Raw genomic sequence first — 23,957 nt, 5'->3', positions numbered from 1 at the left:
ACCTGCAAAGGAAAATTAAAACAATTGACCAGGGAGCTAGGAAGAAACTCGAGACATGAAAAACTATATCTAAAGGAGGAGACAGTGATCTACTGGGCCTCATGTTTCTAACTTGGCTAATGGAAGCCAGAGTGTAAAAGCACTAAGAATGTTGGGGAAAAAAAATGGACTAACTACTCACTTTGGTCTATATAATACAGGAAGAATGTTGACATGTTTCTATATATTAATTTTAACTCTATGTCATAATTTAAAGGCAAGAATCTGTACATGTACACAGAAAAATCAAGCTGCGAACTCAGGAACTGAAAACACAGGTTCCACTAATACCTCTAGGAGTCATTCACAATTCTGATCTTGATTGGATGATGTTGTGTGCATAGCCTCGATCTTATGTAATTTAACTTGCAGTAGATGATGACTGCTGGCTGCATGAAGTTTATGTGTTTCATGTGTAGGAAAATTTGCAAAATCTATTTTAGATGTTTGAATGTTTGTCTAGGATTCCACTTCACCAAACTTACAAAACTGGTGAAGAGAAGTTTATGAAAAAGAATTCAGTTGACTCACTGCCAACTCTTTCTGATAATAGAGGCAGAGATTGGGAAGTTATAGCCTCTGTCAAGTAGAAAAGAGAATCAGTATGTCAGGAAAGAATGAGTCAGCATATAAGCCACCTAATCCTTTCCTTGGCTGAGTTGAAGGAAATCCCAGTTGCTAAGTACTAGAGTTCACACTTTGTTTCACCACCGGTTCTGAAAAGAGCAAACCCAGTAAGTTATGATCAGTCAAAACCTTAGGTGAGTGGGGTTAGGTTAAATTAAGTACCTGGCTAGCACCAGAAATTCAAGACTACTTACACAGACAAGAGGAACAGAAAGACAGTAGCAGAGTTGGAATCGTGAAGCCCTACTTGGTTTATAAAAATTTTTTTTAAAAAAGGATGGACTTTTTCTTTGTAAAACAGAAAATCTATAAGGTCCTTTAAACTTGACAGCAGTCATAGAAAAAGTTGGGAAAACTAAGGGACATGAAAATCATCTAAAGATGAGTTTTTTTCAGAAGAAAATTATGAAAACAGGTAATATTGGAATTCATCTTTCCTTTTCTCCTTCCTCCCTCCCTCCATTCCTGCCTCCTTCATTTTCCCTTCCTTCTTTTCTTCTTACTAACCTAGCAAATTAAATGAATTTCATGTTTTCTACCTTACTTCTGATTATGGCCAGGATTGTGGAATAGATGTTTGAAAATTACTGTGCCAAGGAGAGCCCTTACAGGCCACCAGCTCTGGGAGACTGTCTTTCAGGATTCTAGCAAAAGAAACAACAAACTGAGTATGACCTACTGCATTCTAAAAAAATACTTTTTTCATCATATAATTGGAGGCATTCTAATTTGTCTTTTCAAAGTTATTTTTATAAAATAGAGAAAAAGTTTATGAAAGGAAAAATGTCAGTCTTAAATCACGGTAAAATAAAAATAAAATAATAGTTTAAATTCATGCACATTTTAATATTTCTATTTCATTTTTTCATGTTTCATATGGTTTTGGTATTAAAATTGTACTGGAATCACAAGATTTTCTAGCTAAGAGATATCCATAGGCACTTAATCATTTATTTAATCATCTACAAATGGAACATAAGCACAAATACTGAAGTTGTTTATCTGTTTGAATTCTCACAATTTTTTTTTTTTTTAAAAAAGACAACATATACCAAGGGAAAACTAAATTGGCATATTTTAATTCTACAAAAATGTATAAATATTTAAATTTACAGTAAAGAACAATTACCATGTGGTAATGCTTACAATATTTAAAATGTTTAATTTTTATGCACAATTTACTTTTATAAATGCTAAAGAACTGTGTCAAGCATATATCTCGAACATTTTTGAAATTACTTCTCTCTAGCTGTGACTACACTGACTGAGAAAACAAAAACTCCACCCCCCCACCAATTCATAAGATCAGCAAGTCCTTTTTTTGTCCCCCTTGTGCTATTCTTAGCTGAAAGTATGGAACCAAGCAGCAGCTGATATTCGTTTTTACACTAAGTGAATGCACAATGAAAATTTCAGTTGTTAAAATAGATATATATAGATAAAGCCTTAATCATTTAATTTTTCATTTTTCTTTTAACTCATTAGATTTGTTTTCCTTAACAAAAACAAATAACTTTATATAATGGTGACACAAGTCATTAAAGTGGTCTTTGTTTTAAAAGACAGTTGACAAAAGACTGCCCTGCATCACTATTTCAGAACGATTTTAAAACAAATACAATGAAAATTTCCTTTAGAATTTATTGAACAATATAAAACAAAAGTTGGGCACAAATTTACACAAAGTATTTAAAACAACATTTCTGGTGTTCACTTAACACCTTAAATTTATACAATACCTTATATTTAATAGCAGTTTGAACATCATATAGTCAAACCAGATGCATCCTGTACTGTAGAGAAGAGGAATTGATCTTATCTAGTCCTTATTTTAACACAGTGGAGAAAAGGGTTGGGAAGTTGAATCCTGCAACACAAGCTGCCTTAAGAAAATTGAATTTAAGTAACCCAAATGAATTGGAAATATATTCAGGACTTGAAGATATCAATTATGCAGAACAACTAGTTGTGAATATTCACACATCCATTAAGATCTTTAATTTCTTTTTTATAACTTAAAAAAATCATAAAAGTTTGCAACCTCTGAGACTAGATTTAGCATCTATAGATGAGATGCAAGTTGAAGTGGGTATGACTCTTATTTCTTAAATGATGGGAACAATGTATGTGGGGGAAAGTCAATATTTTGGAGTGCACTTAAGCCATTATAGTATGATTCCAACCTCCCAGCAATTTTTTTAAAAAGTTTTTAAAAAGTGGTCCAGCTAATTATTGTATTTTATTTCTTCTCCTTTTATTCATTTTTCATTTTTATTTATTAGACTGTTTCTAAGCACCAAAGCAAAATCAAATTTATGACTTATGCTTACTAGAGTCTACAGAGTTACTCTGGGAAGCCTAGAAAAATCTGCTGATCACCCTGCAGCCTTTGAAACTTAGTAACATAGAACTAACAAATGTTCACAATAATAGATGGTCTAGTTCTCTGTGCAAACTGTAGGCTAGCTTTACATTTAACTTGAAGATAATAACTTGAAGAAAACAGAAGAGACTGTGCTCCATAAGTTACTACTTTAAGAGGCTTAGCTTTGTTTCCCTAAAACGCAGTTTGCTTAATGATTCTAGAATGTCTTATTGTTCTGTAATCATACTGTTTTCAGGAAATTTCTTCTTCCTCTTCTTCTCCCCCCCTTGCAGGTCTTATTACCTGTGTTATTTTTTGTAGAACTAATTTTATGTAAGTATGAAAGATGTAAGAATTTAAATATTTCTAAAGAATCAATGTACTAATAGCAAAATTTTAATGAAGACATTTTTCTCACAGTTATGCCCTTTTATAATATTTTGGAGCAAGAGTATGAAGTTATATATTAACAATGAGGAGTCCTGGTCTCATTGTTTGTACCTGTAGGATCCCTGGGAAACTGTTACCTATCTGAGTCTCAGCCTTATTATCTAGAAACACAGAACCTAAGGACAGATCATCTGTAAAGTTTTTAAGTTTTCTGTAATTGTTTTTCTTCATAGACTTGCACTTAGAAAATAAATATTGTAACAGTTATTATTAGACCATGAAAATATGTAAGAATTTTAAGAAAATGTAATATACCTCCCTCTAAAATTTAAAATCTTAAGACTTTCAGGGGTTCGTTGAACACAACCCAACAAATTAATATTAAAATTATTTTTAGCTTAATGAAGCAACTTATATAATATAGCAGCATTTATATAAATGTCATATTTCATTTCTATAAGGCAGGATATTTTATTACAGAGAACAACATATAGTCCATATTTTAATATGAAGGATATTAGGAAGAAAATTATCATTTGGAGACAAATTATGCAAATCTTATATAAATATATTACTGGGCTTTAAAATTTAACATACAAAAAAGAATTACACAGTAGCACTTAGCAACTTTAATACACACTTTTCAGTTCATTAGTTCAAGAAATATTTAAAGAAATATTTAAAGAGTACTTAGTATGTGCTAAGAACTATACCAGATAATGAGGGTACCCAGTAAACAAAATTGACAAATACACACACTACCTTTAAAATGAACTTACTGGGCTGGGGGTGTAGTTTAGTAATAGCACTTACCCAACATGGGTGAGGCCCTGGAATCTATCCCCCAGTGCAGCAAAAAAACAAACAAACAAGCAAAAACAAAAATAAAAAGGCAAACAAAAACATATTCTAGGGTGTGTGATGGAGTGGGGGAATGGGAAGAATGGAAAGGCAGACAGAAGAACTAAATAGCTTGTCAGAGATAAGGTGGGCAGCAGGACAACGGTTTGCCTTCCTGATGAGGTCATATTTGAACAGAGATCTAAAGAAAATGAGTAAGAGCTCTGTCTGGCAGAGGGAACAATACACTAATGCAGGAACTCGCTTGATAACCAGTTGGAGTAAGTAAAAAATGAGATGTAAGAGATAAGAAAGATGTGTGTGTGTGTGTGTGTGTGAGAGAGAGAGAGAGAGAGAGAGAGAGAGAGAGAGAGAGAGTGTTCATCTGCAACGCAGGGTATGAGGGTCTGTGGACTCAGCTGTCATCAGGAGGTACCTTGAAGGCCTCTGAGGAGAAATGAAAAAATCATAGGAAGATTGGGTGCAAGGAAATGACACAATCATGGATATTTAACAGAATCACTATGTCTATTACATTGAGAAAAGACCGAGACAAGGAGTGCAAAAGTGGGAAACCAAACTATAAGCATGGTGCAAAAAAAAAGTTTGGAATCAGTGACCCACAGTGAATATGGTGGGAAAACATTGGTTTCTGTCATATTTCAAAGGTAGCATCAAATGAATTTGATAATAGAAAGATGAGAAAGAAGAAAACAGTAATTTTAGATTTCTGACCTGAGCATCTAGAAGGTTGGAGTTGCATTAGCTCAGATGAGAAACACCTTGGAAGAGGGTGGTTTGAAATAAGGAATGCTTTGCAAATCCAATGGTTTTAATTTTCTATACTATAGGCAAATATTTTTGAAAGAAAATTTGAATGTTTCATTACTTTCTAGTTTGGGATGTTTATCATATTCTATGTCTTTATTTGTTAGGCACTATAATGGTATATTTCCAACCATCTGAATAATCTTTAAAAATTCTTCCCTAGCATAAAATTCATGCAGGTTTAGGTTTCTTGTATTTTCTCTAGGACAATAATAAGATTTCAATCATTTAAGTGCTCCTGAAATACTTCAAATTCAGCTTACATGAAGTAATTGTATTTTTAAAATTTGTCATTTAACCATTTACTAGTTGATACATGCCTTTTGATTAACAAATCAAAAATAACTGGAAGATACATAAAATACCATTTGTCAGTTACTCCTCTGAAAGTGCATTAATATCCAAAATATATAAAGAAACAAAAACCTTAAAACAAACCAAAAAATACCCTGAAATATCCCAATCAATAAATGGGCAAATGATCTAAACAGGTATTTCTCAAAAAAAGAAATGCATATAGTCAACAAATGTATGACAATGTTTAAACATTCTTAGTGATCAGGGAAATGCATATACACTGAAATTTCCTCTCACTCCAGTTAGAATGGCAATCATAAAGAACACAAATATCTGTCATTGCATTTCATTTGGAGAAAATGCAAACTAATATTGTTGGTGGGACTGCAAATTAGTATGACCACCTTGGACAGTTGTATGGAGATTCCTCAAATGACTAGGATCCTCCATATAACCCAGTTATCCCACTGTTAGCTAGAGAACAACAATCAGCACACTATGGTGATACATGTATATCAATGTTCATAATAGTGCAATTACCAACAGCCAAGTTATAGAATCAGCCTAGCTGCCTGTCAATAGATGATGAATAAAGGAAATGTATATAAAGAAATAATGAAGTTTTGGAGTTTTACTCAGTTGTAAAGAAGAATGAAATTATGTCATTTGCTGGTAAATGGATGGAACTGGAGAACATCATGCCAAGTGAAATAAGCCAGACTCAAAGTCAAGCATCAATTATTTTCTAAGTGGAAACTAAAGAAAACAAAGGGAGAGAATAAAAATAGCTTAAGAAAGGAGATATCATGAAAATAGAAGGGAAACTAATTAGAGTAGAGGAAGATCAAGTGGGTGGGGGGAAAATGGGGATGTGCTGAGGAATGAAGTCTATCGAAGTATGCTATGTCCAAGTATGAATATACCACAATGAATGTGGCTTATATATACAATTATAATGTACTAATTAAATAATAATAGTAATAATAGAAGGAGATAGGCATAGTAGAGCAAGTGGTTGAGGAGGGAGGAGTGGGAAAGGGGACACACTGGGAAATGATATTGATCAAATTATGCTATGTACATGTACATAACAATAGTGAGTCTCACTATTGTATATGATTACAATGCACCAAAAAATAAAATAATAATAACCCTTGAGAGTTTAAGCTTTTCAGTTTTAAGGAATAGTGTTGATGTTGCACAGGGACATTTTATTCAGGACAAGAAGAAAATGAAGGGAAAAATAGTAAGAAATGGGAAGGGGGATTGTTGTCAGGCCTCAGCTGATCTGAGAGACCATGAACAATTTAAGGTAGTGATTCACTGCTTATTGGGTGTCAGATCTGCCTCTCTAAATTTGTTGTCAACTACAAAGTCTACCTCAAAAAGAAAAAAAAAAAATGCCCTGACATTCAAACTTCTGCTTACAATTTTAGAAAATTCAGGTCTTTCCAGAGACTGCCACATATGGATGTCTACACTGATAAGAGCAAACCTGAAATGCTCCAGTTTGTAGATTCCTTCTTTAGAATTGAACCAACACAAAGTCAAAGGAAGAAAGAATGCTACCTAAGAAAACCATTCAAGATTTTATTAACCTTTAGAAAATGTTTGTCTTTTCATTATAAAACAGTGTAGGTAGAGGGGGCAGTTGTACGTAGACAAAATGATTAATGCCTTATTTAAGAACTTTTATAAAAAAGATGAGGGTCAAAAAATTGGAATCTTCTGGTCCCGAAGACATGTCTTCTATCTTTTGCCCCACTCCCAACCTTCATTTATTTTGAGCTGCTCAAAACATTTATCATGAATAAAACACTTGTGTGAAGCAATTTTATGGGCACTTAAAATAAGGTCAAATACAGAAACTTATTAGTAAGAATCACACTGGCTGATTTTTCTTCCTTTTTTTCTACTGCTCATGTATTTTGAACACAAAGTGTTCTAAGATGAACAGCATGTAAAACTTCCCTAATTATGACTCTGTTCCTTGAGTCAAAATTTAGAGTAATTGACATCTAGCAGTTTAATTAAAATGAAAGTTTAATGAATGTATATTAAGTTCACTTCCCTGGTGATGGAAATGTTAGACATGATGGCCTGGCAATTGAAATTCTAATAAGGATGCTTTCATTTCATTAAAGTTAAAGATTAAAACTACAATAGTGATCAAACTTAAATTTCTAAATGTTAAAGAGTTAAAAATTAAGTCTTAAACTCTAATTTTGTCCTACAATTCTGTACCATGTAAGTGATAAGCCACATCCTCTAGAGTAAGGAGGAAAGGGATGGTGGTGTTTGTGGTGACAGAGACATGGCTAAGGACTAGGTTTGTGCTGTTTAAACTCTAGGAACTAGGTTGTTTGTCTTCAATCTAAATTAGAAATGACTGCAACCCAGCTGCCATGTCTCTTTCAAGAATTGTTTCCATTTCTCTCCATCATTCCCCTCAATATCTGCTAATTTCGGCTGGCTTCATTTGAATTTACATTTCCTATTTAAAGTGAATTTTCAAATTATTCTTTCCTTTTTGTTTTACATGTGATGTTTGTATACAGGACTCTACAAATTCAATATCCAATTTAATTTTTTTTTCTGGTACAAAAAGTAGAGCCTAATATTTTGTATATTGAATTCAATACTCAGAAATAATTTAATGTAATCATAGTTGTTGACATAGAAATTCCACATGTTCCTATGTAGGTCCAGTACAAAGAGTGAGTATACAAAGCAATTGATAGTATTTCATAATGAAGATATTTTGTAAGGCATTTACATTATATCTCTCTTAATCACTATGACAACAAAAATAAATTAACCTCCCATTAACCTTGTGACATGAGGGCAGTAAGATTTTTTTAAAGCAAACACAATTTGTTTCTCAAGTTGTTCCAATGTTTAATAACACTTTCTATTATCGATGTTTTTTTATGTGCTTATTCAATTGAATACAAATTTTAGTAGGGAAATAATTCAACATTCCTAAAAATGAATTATAAATAACTATGTTTTAGAATACTAAAAGGAGTTTTAAAACTTTCATTTCAGCAGTTAATATTTTCCCCTCTTTGAAATAATGGAAAACCAAAAGTGTAGACACTTTCATGGCTTGGGGGACATGGTCTTCACACCCCCAGAGTCATGTTCCTTAGCAGCCATTGTTGGGATCTGCTTCCACTACAGTCCTGCATGGTAGGCACCATTTTGTCTTCTTCAGAAGGTTCATCTAGACATTGGTTACTGTTAACATGTCTCAGCGTGAGTCTCTGTAAAAGATAATCAATAATCAGCTCAGGTTCTTTAATTTTTAACTTTACCAGCTCATCAGATCAAAAAAACTCTTTAAAAAAATCCTTTATGATTTTTTCAGTATATTACATCATTGTGATATGTTTGTAGAAGGAGCTGTGCACAGGTTTCTTTGAGTCAATTATACAACTCTGACAATTAAGGAGCTATTCTTGTTTAATGCACCTTTGTTTGCAGATGGTTAAAGCAATTGGACGACACTTATCATGGGTTGCCAAGAATTCAGGCTTCTTTGCAAAAAGCCCAATGTGAGCTCTGAGTATAGTTGAGGGCTTCAAATATTTAAAAGCTTTCACAAAGGCTTAGTTTTCTTAGGCATGTGTTATTCAGTAACTATTTGGTAAACATGCAAATAGATGTCACAGCTGTGACCCAAATGAACAAAACTGCTAGTGATGTTCCCATTTCAAAATATTAAACAAACCATAGTATCTGATGTTCATTTTAAAGGAGTGATTCATGGCAACAAATGATCTGTCTTACTTGATAGTATGGTCACCATATCTTGATATAGATTTTTAAGGACCCAAAGATATGAACATAAAATAATAGCAGGGATGTTATGAGTATATATTTTAAATACTATGCTTATTTTTTACTTCATAATTTTAATAATCGCCCTCAATTATATTGAAAATCACATTTTTGGAATTTCCAGATGTACATTTTAAATCCATATGCTTTATATGTACTAATTATATAAACTTCTGCTCAGTTTCATGGGCAATACCTAGAACCACATTAGATGAAAATCTCCCCAAATAGAAAAGTTTATGAGGTGATTTGTGGTTATATCTTGAAAACAGCACCCCAGATTCCCCCCCTTTTTTTTTTGCAAATTATCAAAATTAAGAGTTGAAAAATCTTCCCCCCTCCCTCTCTCCCTTCCTCCCTCCCTTCCTTCCTTTCCTCCTTCCTTCCTTTCCTCCTTCCTTCCTTCCTTCCTTCCTTCCTTCCTTCCTTCCTTCCTTCCTTCCTCTTCTTCTTCCTTCCTTCCTTCTCTCTTACATTGTCTTGAAAATTGCTTAAAAATAAATGCAGGGGACATGAGATAAAATTTGTACAGAATCACCAGCCAGTTAATTATTATTTGTTTAGATTAGGACTGAAAACACCCAGAACTGCATTGTTGTGAGGAAAGTCAGAACAGAGAATTGACTGTGATGGAGGATGCCGAATAGAATTAAAAGAGCAATACAATCAGAAGTGAAGGAGATTTCAAGATGAAGACCTTTGTTGTTGCTTTTTAATACATGAATCAAGCTATTTATGCTAAAAAATGAAGAAAAAAGAAATTATCACAGATAGCTAGGCATGAATATAGTTGATTTATTCTCATCATGCCAGAAGTTCAACCACCAGCCAGTTTAAAAAAATCCAAACTAAACAAAAGCAACTTTTTTTCTCTAAAAAAACTTTCAGTTTTGTTACCTGAGATCATTTGTGTACACATTCTCCTTCAAAGAAAATCACTTACCATTTCATGCTTCTATTAGGTCCTTTTTGTAAGAAACTATGAATTTTACTTACATCCAGTACATTATTACCCATTGAACTATCCCACAAAGCCCTAGCATTATGATAATCTAAGCTTATAACACATCACAGTGGATGAATTCTTTGATCAATTTTCAGATCAGATACCTTAGGCCATAATGGAACAAACTGAGATTTTTTTTTTTTTTCCTTTAAAGATTGAATTGTTATAAGCTACAAAATAATGACAATTAAAAAAATACTATTAAGCATTGTTCTATCTAAAAATGCATAAATATTTCTTTTGAAGGAATTCATTAATATCCCAAACACACTGCTGCTAATATAACAAAGAACCAACCAAAAATCTCTCCTTTTTACTGAAGTACAGTAGAAAACCAGACATTTTAGGCTCAGAGAGACTTGTGTGAATTCCTTTTCCCCAACTTACTTTGGATACCTGAGCAAGCCACCAAATCATTTTGAAGAAGCAGATTCTTTGTCAGAAAATACTTGGTTAGACTTACCAATGCCCCTTCCTCTTCTGCTAAAAAAAAATTAGACCTTGAGTCAGCTAACTCACTCTGGTCCCTTAGCAACCTGATAAAGATAAAATGGTTAACTATGTTTCTAGGCAACACAGTTTATGGTAAAAATGACCGCTGATTGATAAATTGCTTCTGCAACTGAACAATGGGTAAGAATACCAAAGTCACGTAGGAAACCAAATGTGGGGATTCTTTGAGTGTATACTCCTGTCCCATTGGGTTCTTGGAACTGCCTGTAGAGCTGGTATAGGAGATATCTCCTGTGAGGATAAGGCTATTAAGCCAGGATAGTTTCTACATCTGGCTGAATGGATCTCAAAATTGTAGATGTTCAGAGATGGTTTTGCTAAGGGTGAGGACAAACGATGCCTACCCTACCTAGCCTTACCGTGCGCATTTACTAAGGCATCAGAGATCAAGCTCTGAAGGCACGGATCTAATTTTATTTAGGGTTGCACAGGACATATATAGGCACATTATCCAATCAGGTTAACATGCTTGTTGAAGTGTAACAGAGTCAGCCTATAGGTGAACTATATGTCGAAGGTCCAGGTAGTGTAAACAAACCAAGCATGCCTAAGCAATTCTGCCCAGCAACAGGTCTGAGACAAAGGACTGGGGGAATGGCAAACTCCAGCACACAGCATGAGGTAAGGCAGCGCCTGCGAGCTCACATCACAGCTTTCTGGAATGCATGACAGAACGAGGCCTCCCCTCAGTTCAAACTCAGCCTCAGCAACTGCAAAGTCCTTCATTCCATGGTTAGTCTTTACCATTACCTCAGTTTCTCTGTTCAGACTGTTTGACTTACTTAGACCATGGTGTCATTGACTGCTGTCAGATACGCTTGAGGAATGTTCCCTACAATAATCTCCCACTGAACTGTTGCCTGTGTAGAAACTGACTTCTAGAAACCTGTAAGAAGTACTGTGGGAACTGCCATAAGTTCTCCTACTGAAAGAAGCAAGTTATGGTCTCTGCCTTAGAACTGTATAAGGTAGCCTTGTGAGATTAAAGGTTTAGCTGCACATTGTTGGACCCTGCACATACCAGGTATAGTTACTCTGAAAACACACAATATAATATATAAAAATTGCCTTCCATACAAGTCCTCTTCATGGAAAGGGTCTAAACTTTTCTGACTTATATTCAGAATGTCCTTGTCTCAAACGTCATTCAAATCCAAAAATACCCCTGTTGCCAACCAATTTCCATACTTGCATTGCCAGCTATATTACAAGCAATCCAAGCTCCATGTCTTCCACTAACAACTGTTAGTGAGTTCATGGGAACCAGAAAATCTCACTAATCACCCATGTGTTCTCATAGTAAGGTATTGGATAAAGTAAAACCACATTTACTGAGTAATAAATCCCATAAAATCAAGAACTAGGATATATTCTTATTTGCACTGTTTACCGGAATTGCTTACCAGTTTGCTGATTTGAACTATATGATTTGTTTTATTCCTTACCAAGAAGACAGTTACAAATTATACAAGGAGAGATAAAAGATGTTATTTTTTAAAAAATTTTATTGTTATATCATTTCACCAGCCACAAAGAAATGCTCAGAAATTTTTTTCATAAAGTTATTGAAAATTACATCTTATTTAGTATTTAATGAATTTTCTTAATGTCAGATTAAAATAATTATAAACTTAATAATGTGCTACATCTACAAATAACCAAAGCACCTATTAAAAATTAACAAAATTAAATAAACAATAAAAATTAAAGATTCCATTTTTTCAGCTGTTAGATATTTTAACTTTATTAGATTTTTTTATTGAATTTTTTCACTTCTGATACAGAAACTGTTGTCATATAGACATGACTATAATTAGCGTAATAAAGTTAATATTTAGTAAAATATAATATTAATTATATTTGTATATATTTTAAATATAAAACTAGAAAATGTATATTTATTAATGATGGACTAAATACTACTTAATATATACAGTGTCCAAATTAATGGGAAGCAAAGAAACAAAAGACAAAAACAATTTCCATACATAAAATTTTTCTTAACTGCATTTTAAGGAAGTTTCCAGATTTCAATGACCAACACAACCAAGTACTAGAAGAAATACAATGACGTCTATAACGTGAATCACTAAAAATTATTAAAGAAAGTAATTAGTAAGATTCCCAAAAATATTCCTAAAAACTTCTGTTCTGGTATAGTTTCTTAGCAGCCATTTTTGCCAAGCGCTATCGTTACATGTTTCCACAGTGGGATGTTGAGAGCCATCAGCTACTTTGCTTAGTGAGAGACAGGACTGGGTGATTATATGAAGAAGAGTGTGGGTCTGTTTGACAAAGAAAATAATGAATAATGACAAAAATCAAGTACAAAGGCAGTAATAAATCAATCATCCTGGGCAACACACAATTTCTAATGGATAAGGATGGAAGACACACGTCACAATAATTGCATCCATGAAGTTGAGCCACATCCTTTTAGATGGTTTTAATGTCAACGGTACTCAGCAGGACTGAATGGAGATAAAACAGACTATGAAGAGGAACTTGAGATCAAATGATGAAACATTTTGGAGAAAGAATTTTGGATAAAAAAAGATTATGTTCTCATAATCTAGTAATAAAATGCCTTTTAGAGTCAAATGTGCTATTTTGTGAGTGTGTATTCAAAGTAGTTCTTGAGTCCAGAGAGTTATCAATTACTGTCCTTGGCCTTCTAATTCCTTTGCCTTAAACTTTAGTAGGCTGCAGGAAAGAATCTGGGGAATAATTTATCTTTGAGACTTTGCTGCAGTTTGTACAGTATGGTTTTCAATAGTTCCTGCTTGAGGAACGTGGGGCTAACCTGGGGTTTTTAAAGGTTCCACATATATTGACACATTCATTAGAGGTCAGCTGTAAAGTCAGCATAAGGGGAACAAAGATCAATTCTATTTTGGCTCTTAACTTCATCAAGTTTTCTACATATAATTTTTAATTAGTTAATTGATTTGACTGTTTCATGCTTTCTATAGATTTCCTCTGCAGGAGCATAAACTCCAGAAAGGCCATAGACCATGGCTACTTGCGTCATCAAACCCAGTGCCAGCCCACAGGAGATATTAAATAAGTGGTAGGTTGAAACACTTAATGAAAGGCCAGTGCAGAATATAAATACTTCCAAAATAAACTACATTTCTTGGGCAGCTAAATGGACACAATCATTGGATTTATTGTTTCGAGCATTTATCTTCTATAGTAAAATAGTAGATAAATGATTTATAAAGATAGGAAAGATAGCATTATACTCCACCATATATTATTTGTAAAATGATACTTTAAATGATATAGTTTTATTTGTTAAGAAAACAAATTTATTTGTTTATAAACCAAATCTAAATTTTCCTTAGATACTGTTTGAAATTTCTAGGCTAGATCATCCCCTATTCTAAATAACATTTCTTCTTCCAATGAACTTTTCTTGGTAAATATAATGTCAATACCAAAGGCCCTACTGTTAGGAATTGTGAATTCCATATCATTAAAATTAATGAATTATAAGGATTTTTGTGACATAAAAACAAAAACAAAAATTATTTTATTTAGCTTATTAGGGCCAGGAAAAGTGACTTCATGGCATGAATAAACTATAATATCGTAAGAAACACAATTTTCTTCAGAATAGAATTGCTATGAAAAAAAGTTGAAAAAACATTTACTTCAGGTAGTTCCAAAGAGTCACAAATTGGAAAAAATTTAGAAATCTAAAACCCACTGCCATAAAAATGATTTTTCTTTTTTAAAAAATGGACAAAATTATTTAGAATACTCTTTCTTAAAAGCAAAATATGACTTTTTTCTGAGTATTCTGTTCAGGAGAGAAAACAATTATTAATATTTAAATGTGTTTTGTAGTAATTTTAACATTTTTATATATTTATATAATTTTTTTTTTTTTTTGCAGTTCTGGGGATTGAACCCAGGGTCTCCTGCTTGACAGGCAAGGACTCTAACAACTGAGCTATATCCCCAGCCCTATATTTATATAATTGAGGTCATAGAATTTAATATCCTTCTTCCATTTATATTGGCATATTTCCTATCATTAAAATAATCTTTTTAAACTAGTAGGAAATAATATGTATGAAATGAATTTGCTAAAACTAACTTTTCTGTTTTGGGGGAACTTCTTTTTGATTTGGAACTATTGCAAAGAATGCTGTGACAAATATCTTTGTGTACATTTATAATCATTTCTTTAGAAAGGAGTTTTAGAAGTGAAATTACAAAAGTATGAACATTTTAACACAAATTAGTACAATTCTTTACCAAAACTATCTGTGATAAAAATTTAGTGATAATAGCAGCAGCTGCTATGGCTTACTATATGCCAGGGTACAATGTTGTGTCAGTTTCACTGCATCTTCATTGATATTATGTTTTGCTTATTAAATAAACTTTTGTCATAATGACAGAACAAAAAAAGAAATGGATAAAATGACATTCATGATATGATTTGTATGTATGTACTTTTGATAGTTATTTCAATTATTATTTTCACTGGCTATCTATATTCCTCCCTTACCGTTCATTCATGACCTTGCATGATTTTATATTGGGTGTAGAATTTTTTTCTTTAAAATGCTCTTTGTTAAGCATGTCAGTCCTTTGCCTTTTGTTTCAAATGCCTCATTAAAAGGTTGTCATGCTAACTCAATTTTGAAGACATTGTGACATACAGGCTGACATGCAGCTTACTGCCAAATACCTTTGGCTTTATTTAAATATTGGCTATAAAAGAAAGTGATATAAACCCTAAGTGAGTGATGGACTATGTTTATATAAAACATTAATTAATTGCTCTTTTCTGAAATGCAAGACACTATTATTTCCTTGGACATATAAATCTAAATCAAACTATTTTAAGATGCATAAAAATGATTTCTGTCATTAAATATATTAGTATGTTTTGTATCTAAACAAGATATATCATCTCGATAAGACAAGCCGTATCTGCCCTTCCAAAGATATGATTCATACTTAGAGTCAGCTGTAAACAGGCTAGGGAAACAATTTTGATGACAAAATAAAGGCATAATATTGAATAATTAGATCACACCTTTGTGTTAAAGAACACTGTTAAAAATGATGTTTCAGTGAACAAATACAACTGACTGCATAGTTTGTTTAAGAGTCAATCATACAAGTATCAGTTGGCATACTAAAAGTTTAAAGTAAAATCAATGAAATTAATTGTGATCATATATAATGATAAATGGATTAAGAATAAACTTGGACTATTTTAAGTATTTAATTTCATGACATAATTACTAGGTTTCCCCTACTGACCAAGTACAGAGTAACAACTCTTAAAATAATATGGTAAAGTTGTTATTCAAATATTAAATATGATCACTTGATAAAGTAGTCTGTGCAGTCAGTAGAATGGGATAGAAGAATTCTAAAACTCAAGCAAAGATGGTTAACAACGAGGAACTACAAATGCAACACTAATCTACTGAAACTTCTATTCACTAGTTGATTCTAATGTGAAATCAAAGCTAAGGGGTAATGGGAATACGGGAAGGTAATACCTGTCTAATGTACTCAAGCTTCAAAGGGTAAATCAAGCCATTGTTTTTATTAGGAATTCTACACAGGGACACGGCTAGGTTGCATTTACAGGTCACTTACCTTGAAATTATATTCCCATTTACCTGTTTTCTGATAAAGATAAATAAAAGAGGAGGGGAATAAGTAAAGTCTAAATATACACTTCTATGATTTCAGTAAATATCAATCTAACATATTTTACCTACTAAAAGAATTCCTTATATTGCAGCTCTGAGAAACATTTCATACAGATGGGTATAGAATTCATAACAAGTATTTTCTCAGTCAACTTGTTCAGTCACATGAAAAACAAGACTTATTTTTAGCATCATATTTTGCTCCCTTTTTTTCTTTGTTGCATAGTGTTTGTTGAGCACAAGTGTTCTGATCTAAAATTAGATTCTCACACTGTATGTAGCTGCCTAGATGTTCAAAAAAATGTGATTAAGTGCACATACTGCAGGAAAATGTAAATTTCAAGTAGATTGGAATACACTTATGATGTGCAAACAGCATATAAGAAAATTTGAAAAAAGTAGAATGGATCAGCAACAGACTTTCACAAAAATAATTTTAAAAATTGCTCAGTGTCCCCAGCACCATAAATAGATAAATAAATAAATAAATAAATAAATAAATAAATAATTGCTCTGTGATACTCAATTTAGTTTTTCTGTTTTGTTTAACACTGAGATAACAGGCATTTCATGATACTGAAGGGTTCCATGGGTAATTTATTCAAGAGATTAGAGAGTAGGTGGATATCCTGCATCTATGCGAATGATGCTCAGGTTGCTCCCAAATTAAACAGGTTAGACCAGGTAAAAAGTGACAACAAGTTAAGTTAATAATTGTGCTATTTAAGAAATGTTTAGTTAGTGGCTGACTATGTAGTTCAGTGGTACAGCTCAGTGCCTAGCATGTGTGAAGCCCTGGGTTTAATTCTCCAGCACCACAAAATACCAGAAAAATACACCAAAAAAATGTTGAGTTAGGAAAGTGAGAAACTCTATATTTCAAATCACAGTAAATCAGCAGTGTGCATTTATTACAAACACATGCTTAGTTCCACTCAATTCAAAGGAAAAGTAATTGGACATTAATTATATTCAGAATATGTGTAACTAAATTTTGTAAGCAATTAGACCATAGTGCCAGAGTGGTCTTCTAAAGAGACCATATCTATTGCAGAACACTTTCCTATTATTAAGAAAAGGAGAAATCCTATTTGAACAAAATTTGGTACTGCAAATTATTATTAATATTTGATTATTCCATTTATAATACTGTACATTTAGTTTATTAGATCTTTGCCATTGGAAGCATCTAATTATTTATTATTAAGTCTATTAAAAATTATTATATTTTAATAATTTTAATTATAGTTTTTCAATTACCTTGAGAAGTAATGTAGCACAGTAGAAAAATTGCTAGATTTAATACTAGATATCTGAGTGTGCAAACTTAGCCAATATTTATTCTATGCCCCAGTTTATTCATGTGAAAAGCATAGAGAACAAGAAGTTCAATCTTATTGTATGAATTGTGTAAGAAAACTGATAAAATTATATAGTACTCGATTAACTGTATTCAGAAGCAGCTAGATAGACTCCATGTTTTCAGATCTCATAACACTGTTTCCATTTGTCTCTGGATATTTCAACAATTCTGCTCCTATTTATGACTTTCCTTTCTAAGACTGAAAGGACTATGGGAGATAAGGTGATGGAATATTTCAGCTGTTCACACTGTAAGATTCAAAACTGTACTGATAACTAGCGTCTTTGAAAACTTTATTAGAACCTAAATCCTAGCTCTGCTGCTAGCAGGGTAATCTTTGTGCTTTAGCTTTCTCCTGATAAAGGCTGGAAGAAGAGAACTTTAAGGTACGTTTTAGCTCTGTAATTCTGTGAACTCCACCAATTTTTATTCTGCCTTGAAACTGCATGACCTCAGAGGTTTCTCAAAGAATAATAATTTTGCCCTTGCTAGCAAATGATAAAGAACTGAAGAATTGGTGAGCAGCTCTCACCTACTTTTCACTGAGAAGACTAGAGCTACAGAGCAAGGACTCATTCACATCCCAGCACCTCTCGCCCTTTGCTTCCTTTCTCTCCCCTAGATCCCCTGGAGCCTTGCATTTTCCAAAGAGTACTCATGTGTTTTTCCTAAGTTTGCAATAATTTCCAACAGCCCATTAAAATTCATGGAAAATGTGTAGATATTTGGCACTGTCTAGACCAAACTTTAATGGAGATTGTTAAAATAGAGATTTGGATTTAGGGTGTCAAGCATAGTGTCTCACATTCTACTTTTCCAACAAGTTCTTAGGCATGCCCCTGATCCTAGAATTGACCTCTGGGTAGCAAGTATTGGGACTGTTAAGTGAACTAAAGGGACTCTAAACATAAAACTTAAAGGAAATTATAAAAAAGTGAATGTTTTAATTTCATTGGAAACTATCTCCTTCTGAATGACCTTCTCACAAATACAATCAAATTTCAAACTTGAAATTTCCAAAAAGGCAGTGCATTATTTCTACAATCGTTTCATTCTCAGGTGATTTCTCTCCATTATGATTTATGCATTTCTAAATTTGGTGGTAAAGTGATGACATTAGACAAGTCGAACATCAAAATTTCAAAAACATGTAAACATATGGCAGAGTAAATTAAATTCTGATACTTATACCTAACATGATCAGATTACTTATTTAAAATAAAATTTCTCAATATTTATGGCACTTGTAAGCCTGCATGTATGCATATTCTAAAGGCAAAGTTAACATGGCTCAAAATTTTACAGTGCTCTAAAATTCTACAACAGATGACTGCTAATCATCCCAAAGGGTAAATTTTCAAAATAACATTTTTTTTTTAATCTTAGACGAAGTCACATTTTAAAATCATCTTTTAAAATTCCTTAGCATTCGACAACCTTGTTATTAACAGAATATATACCGTTTAAAAAAGTATACACTTAACTACTGACAGTATTATTTTAGAAATGAAGCAATTTGAGCTGTGAGTATAGAAATCATTGTTCACTCAAGAGTTATAGAAAAGTTTGAAGACTAAAAGTGGTATTCTGAAATTCAACTGTTCTATATCTTATAGAAATGGACAACCATTCTCCTTTCTGAATAAATTTATGTTAGACATCCTTATTTTTGGCACAAGTCAAATAAATTTCTGGTATTTGAAAGAAAGTAAGCATCAACAACAAAAAGTTTTATTTAAAAATAAATGCTACTTGTAGGATTTCTACTCTTTCTGTACATTTATATTTACTTCTCTTCATAGAAGAGGTAGAACACGGATTAAGGGTCCATATATACATATTTACATTCAGTAAGGAAAAAATCTCCTCTAACCTTAATATAAAGAACCGTGATAACAGATAATAGTTGAAGAAAAAAAATGGTGGCCCAAGAAGGTGAATAAAACACTGAGAAGGCAGGGAGTCTCAATAAAACACAATGCCACAACTCAGGAAGAATCTGGGTGTTTTTCCTTAATTATGTCCCAGAATAATTTTTGTTCCAAGACGATGGTAACATTATATATATTTCAGGCCAGAATTAATCCTATATAACTGGTTTTAAATTCACTTAGTTTTCTTGATATTCATCTTGAGAAACATAAGGTCATGCAAATTAAAATGGCATTCAAAAAGTTTTCAGAAAAAAGACCTTGTTTAAAATATCGACCATATTGAAAACCATAGATTGGTTTTTAAATGTTTTTATTGAAGAATATATTAAGCTTTCATGGAACACTGCATCTGCAAGACCCATTTACCTCTATTGCATTATTTATCTTGTAAAATAAAGTTCAATTCTTCTTTAAAATACACCACTGACCAATTAATATTGTTGAAAATGTGACACAGATGACAAATTCATTTTGTTAGCAAAGAGAAGTGAGAGAAATGAATCTCTTTCTGAGGCTGTTTCCTCATGTTGAAGAAAATATTTCTTTTTTATTAGCTCCATCTGATGGCTGAACTGATTTTTACACACTGCCTCACTATAAATTTCCATCAGTGATTTTGTTGTTTACTTTCTTCTTTATCAGAAAGATGTGCTATATGTATGCTATATTGACTTATTATATGCCTAATTCATTTATTAAATTCTGAAAAACATTTACTATGTTAAGTAGTAAGGAATTCTTTGCCATATTCTTTACAATAGTAAACATATCAGGGATTACAATAGTAAAAAATTTAAAATTTGAAAATAAGAACATATTGTCAATATTATTTAATACGAACATCTTCATATATACCTCTCAGATAAGTATAGCTTGCCTCTTGCCTAATTTATGTTGGGCAAGAGATCACATATATTAAGCAAATAACAATGATTATTCATGTTCATACTAATGGACCAGTTTAACAAAAGCCTACTTATATGATATGCTGTCTTAATATCATCAGGTATGAGCATGAATGCTAGGAATATAATTCTTCCAATGCAGAAAAAATATGGAGTAGAATTAATTTTTAAAAAATATATAACTAGGGCTAGAGTTGTGGCTCAGTGATAGAATGCTTGCCTAGCACATATGAGACACTGGGTTCAATCCTCAGCACCACATTAAATAAATAAAATAAAGATATTGTATCCATCTACAACTAAAACAAAAAAATTTTAATTAGTATATATATATATATATGTATATATATATTATAAACTATATTCGTATACATATATATATATGTAAATATAAAAAACTGACCTTAAGCATTAAGTAATGAATTAGGGAAAATACTCTACCTCAGCATCGTATTCCCATAGCTGATTTCCTCTCATGTGGTGGCATTTTAGCATGATTACAGGTCCATTGAGTCTAGATACATCCAAGCATAAGTCATCAGTTCGGATTTCTTTGTCAGCTGTATAAGAAAATACCTAAAAATAGAAAAATTTAGTCAATAAAATAATATCTACTTTATAAAAAGTCACAGCATAATAGATCCCATATGTGGAAACTGTCACATCAATTACACTGTGTTTTCAAATGATTCCTGTTGTGCGACCTTGAGAAAGCTGATTCATTTCCATCTTTTTCCTCAACTGCAAAATAGGGACAATGTTTTATTTTCTAGGATTTTGATGAAGCCTCAGTTTAACAAACTAAATTAATAAACACTTATTATTTGCTGGCACTTTATGTCCTACATAATGCTTTTCTTACAAAGTTCACAAAAGATTAAATAAAACAAACTTTGTAAACTGTGTGGAGCTCAATAAAGAGCAGTCCTTGTTCCTACAATCTTATGACCAATTCTTTAACTCTAGGGAAAATTCTAGAGAATTTTTTTCCCATTGTAGCATTATTTCAATACTAAAGGATAACCTTCCACCTTGAAATTGCTGTCATTTAATTGTATAGAAATGCCACTATAAAAGAAGACCTCACAGAACACTGACATTCAAATCTCTTACAACATGCATAATAATGGTCTCAACAAGGATTCTCTTCAAGCCTCCTGTGACAATTTGGAAACTACCTTTTGAAATTTCTAGAAAGCAGTATATCATTTTCTTTGTTCCTAAATTCTAATTTGGATTCATTCTTTGGTAAACTGGTAACTACCTAAAGTAATTTACATTCAAGAATGATATGTTTGTAAAATGTGTTCTGAGCCTCTATTTATCTATCTATCTGAAAGTATCTTTCTTAGTCATTTGAAATTGAAAAAATTAACCACTGGCTACATGCTTGGCATACAAGGAGCTTTTATGAAAAATATAAATCTGTAAGTAATACGTCAGTTTTTTCCTGGCATTATTTCCTGTAAACTTAGGAATAACTTGGTTTTGTACCTGAGAATAATTTGATTTCATACCTTATTTTTATGCTTGATTGTTTTTGTGATGGTTATTTTACCCTCTACATTAATAGTCAGTTCATGTTAGTATGTACATATCCTTCTTGGTTTGATCTGGAAATTACCAGGTTTGATCTTAGTCGTTTAACCTTCATATGCTTTGATTGTCTTTTTAACCATAATTGCCATTTCTGTGTTTTTTAAGTGACTCCTACTATACAAGGTTCATGGGATTCAATTTTGGATTAGAAAAATAATACACACAGAATGCTTGCAAGGTCCTGGTACATGGAAAGCATTCAGTAACTAGTTTTTATTATAATCTCAATCTTGGAGCTATTCCCAGGTAGTGGGCTTGTATGTGTATCCCTGCTTTGATGACATACCCAGTGTCCAAGGAGTTGTAGGACAGGGATCTAGAAGGACTTGCTCTGGCCCATCTGTGCCCACCATGTGGCCCACAGTCCTGAGGGCAAGGTTTTAATCCTGATGACAGACTTTCCTGAAACTTTCAACTAGTACCATCTCCACATATTGTGTCTAGAGTCACCACTTTTGAGTTCCTCATAACTTGGAGAACCCCAAATCTGTTGCTAGATTTCCTGTGAGCAACTGTTCCCCACAGCTGGTGCCTGTTGCTTGTCTCAGTACTCCTCCTAGGTGTAGTTCCCAGTTTAGAAACTGCCCAGTTGGTTCTCCTGCTACTGTAGTTGAAACCTCTATACCTGACCATTAGGTAAAACAAAATATTTTAAAGCCAAACACCTAAGGAAGCACTTTAAATTACCACACATATTGATGACTAAGATTGGTTTCTTTCATCAGTGAAATCTCATTGTTCAATCTTTCCCCCAAATTGCCTTATCTTTGGTAACTAATATTTATTCTTACTTAAGCCAGAACTGAGTGACACAAACCAGAATTAATATTATTTTCAGTTGCTCTAGTGCATCTCTAAATTGACTTTATTAAAGATCAGTGATTGATTCAGAGACCAATCACTCTAAATATCTAAGGTGACTTGAAGCAGAATTAAACAATCTCTGTACCTCCTTCCATTATACAACTGGAAATAGGAAGTTAACATTAATGGGGCACCTACCTGAGTAAGGCGCCACATGTAATACTCTTTGCAAATATATAGTAATAAATTTATTTATACATATAAAAATAGATATAAAATAAAAAAAATTTCCCTTTTGTTTTACTGTACAATTAATTTATGTTTCTATAAATATATACCAACTTACACTATTGCAAAAAATAAACTGATTTCTTTAAATAAAGTACAGTTACTTAAAAGTTTATGGAGGTTTGATATTGTTTTATATATTGTGTTCATATTGTCTAAACACATAACATTTTTATAAGCAAGCTAGTACTGCATATGTTCCTATATAGTCTGCCAGTTAAACTGGGTCTACAACCACTTAAAAGGCCATTTTTATGCAGATCTTATAATTTCAGCTGTTTTATAAGGAAAGATAGATTCTGTGTTTCATTTTGTGGACCTTGTTGATTATTATGCTTTCCAAAATTACTTCTATTGCCAAAACCACTAGGATTTTGTGTTCTAGTGTAATATTAGTTTTATAAGATTACCAGAAAAAATATCATAGAATGTGTAGCCTAAGCAAAAAAATAAGAATAAAAAATAAATGATTTCTTAACACTCTGGAAGTTGAAAGTCCCAAGATCCAGATATCAGTAGGGTTATTTAATTATTAGGTCTCTCATCCTGTCTCATAGATGGGCATCTTCTCCACATCGTCACCATTTTTTCCCTCTGTACCTGTCTGTGTCCTAAATTTCATCTTAAAG

General features: G+C 32.5%; 1 protein-coding gene across 1 annotated transcript in view; it reads right to left on the bottom strand.

The window, feature by feature from the left end:
- Nucleotides 1-1,774: 1,774 nt before the first annotated feature.
- Galnt13 (polypeptide N-acetylgalactosaminyltransferase 13) overlaps nt 1,775-23,957 on the bottom strand; it is a 540,229-nt gene continuing 518,046 nt past the window's right edge. The window contains 2 exon segments of the mRNA XM_047546171.1: nt 1,775-8,652; nt 21,079-21,213. Coding sequence (XP_047402127.1) covers nt 8,512-8,652; nt 21,079-21,213 — 276 coding nt within the window. The 3' untranslated portion in view covers nt 1,775-8,511.

This window comes from Sciurus carolinensis, chromosome 3 (genome assembly GCF_902686445.1).
Source record: "Sciurus carolinensis chromosome 3, mSciCar1.2, whole genome shotgun sequence".
NCBI classification, from domain to species: domain Eukaryota; kingdom Metazoa; phylum Chordata; class Mammalia; order Rodentia; family Sciuridae; genus Sciurus; species Sciurus carolinensis.
The sequence above is the reverse complement of the archived record's forward strand: the minus strand, read 5'-3'. Positions and strand labels throughout refer to the sequence as shown.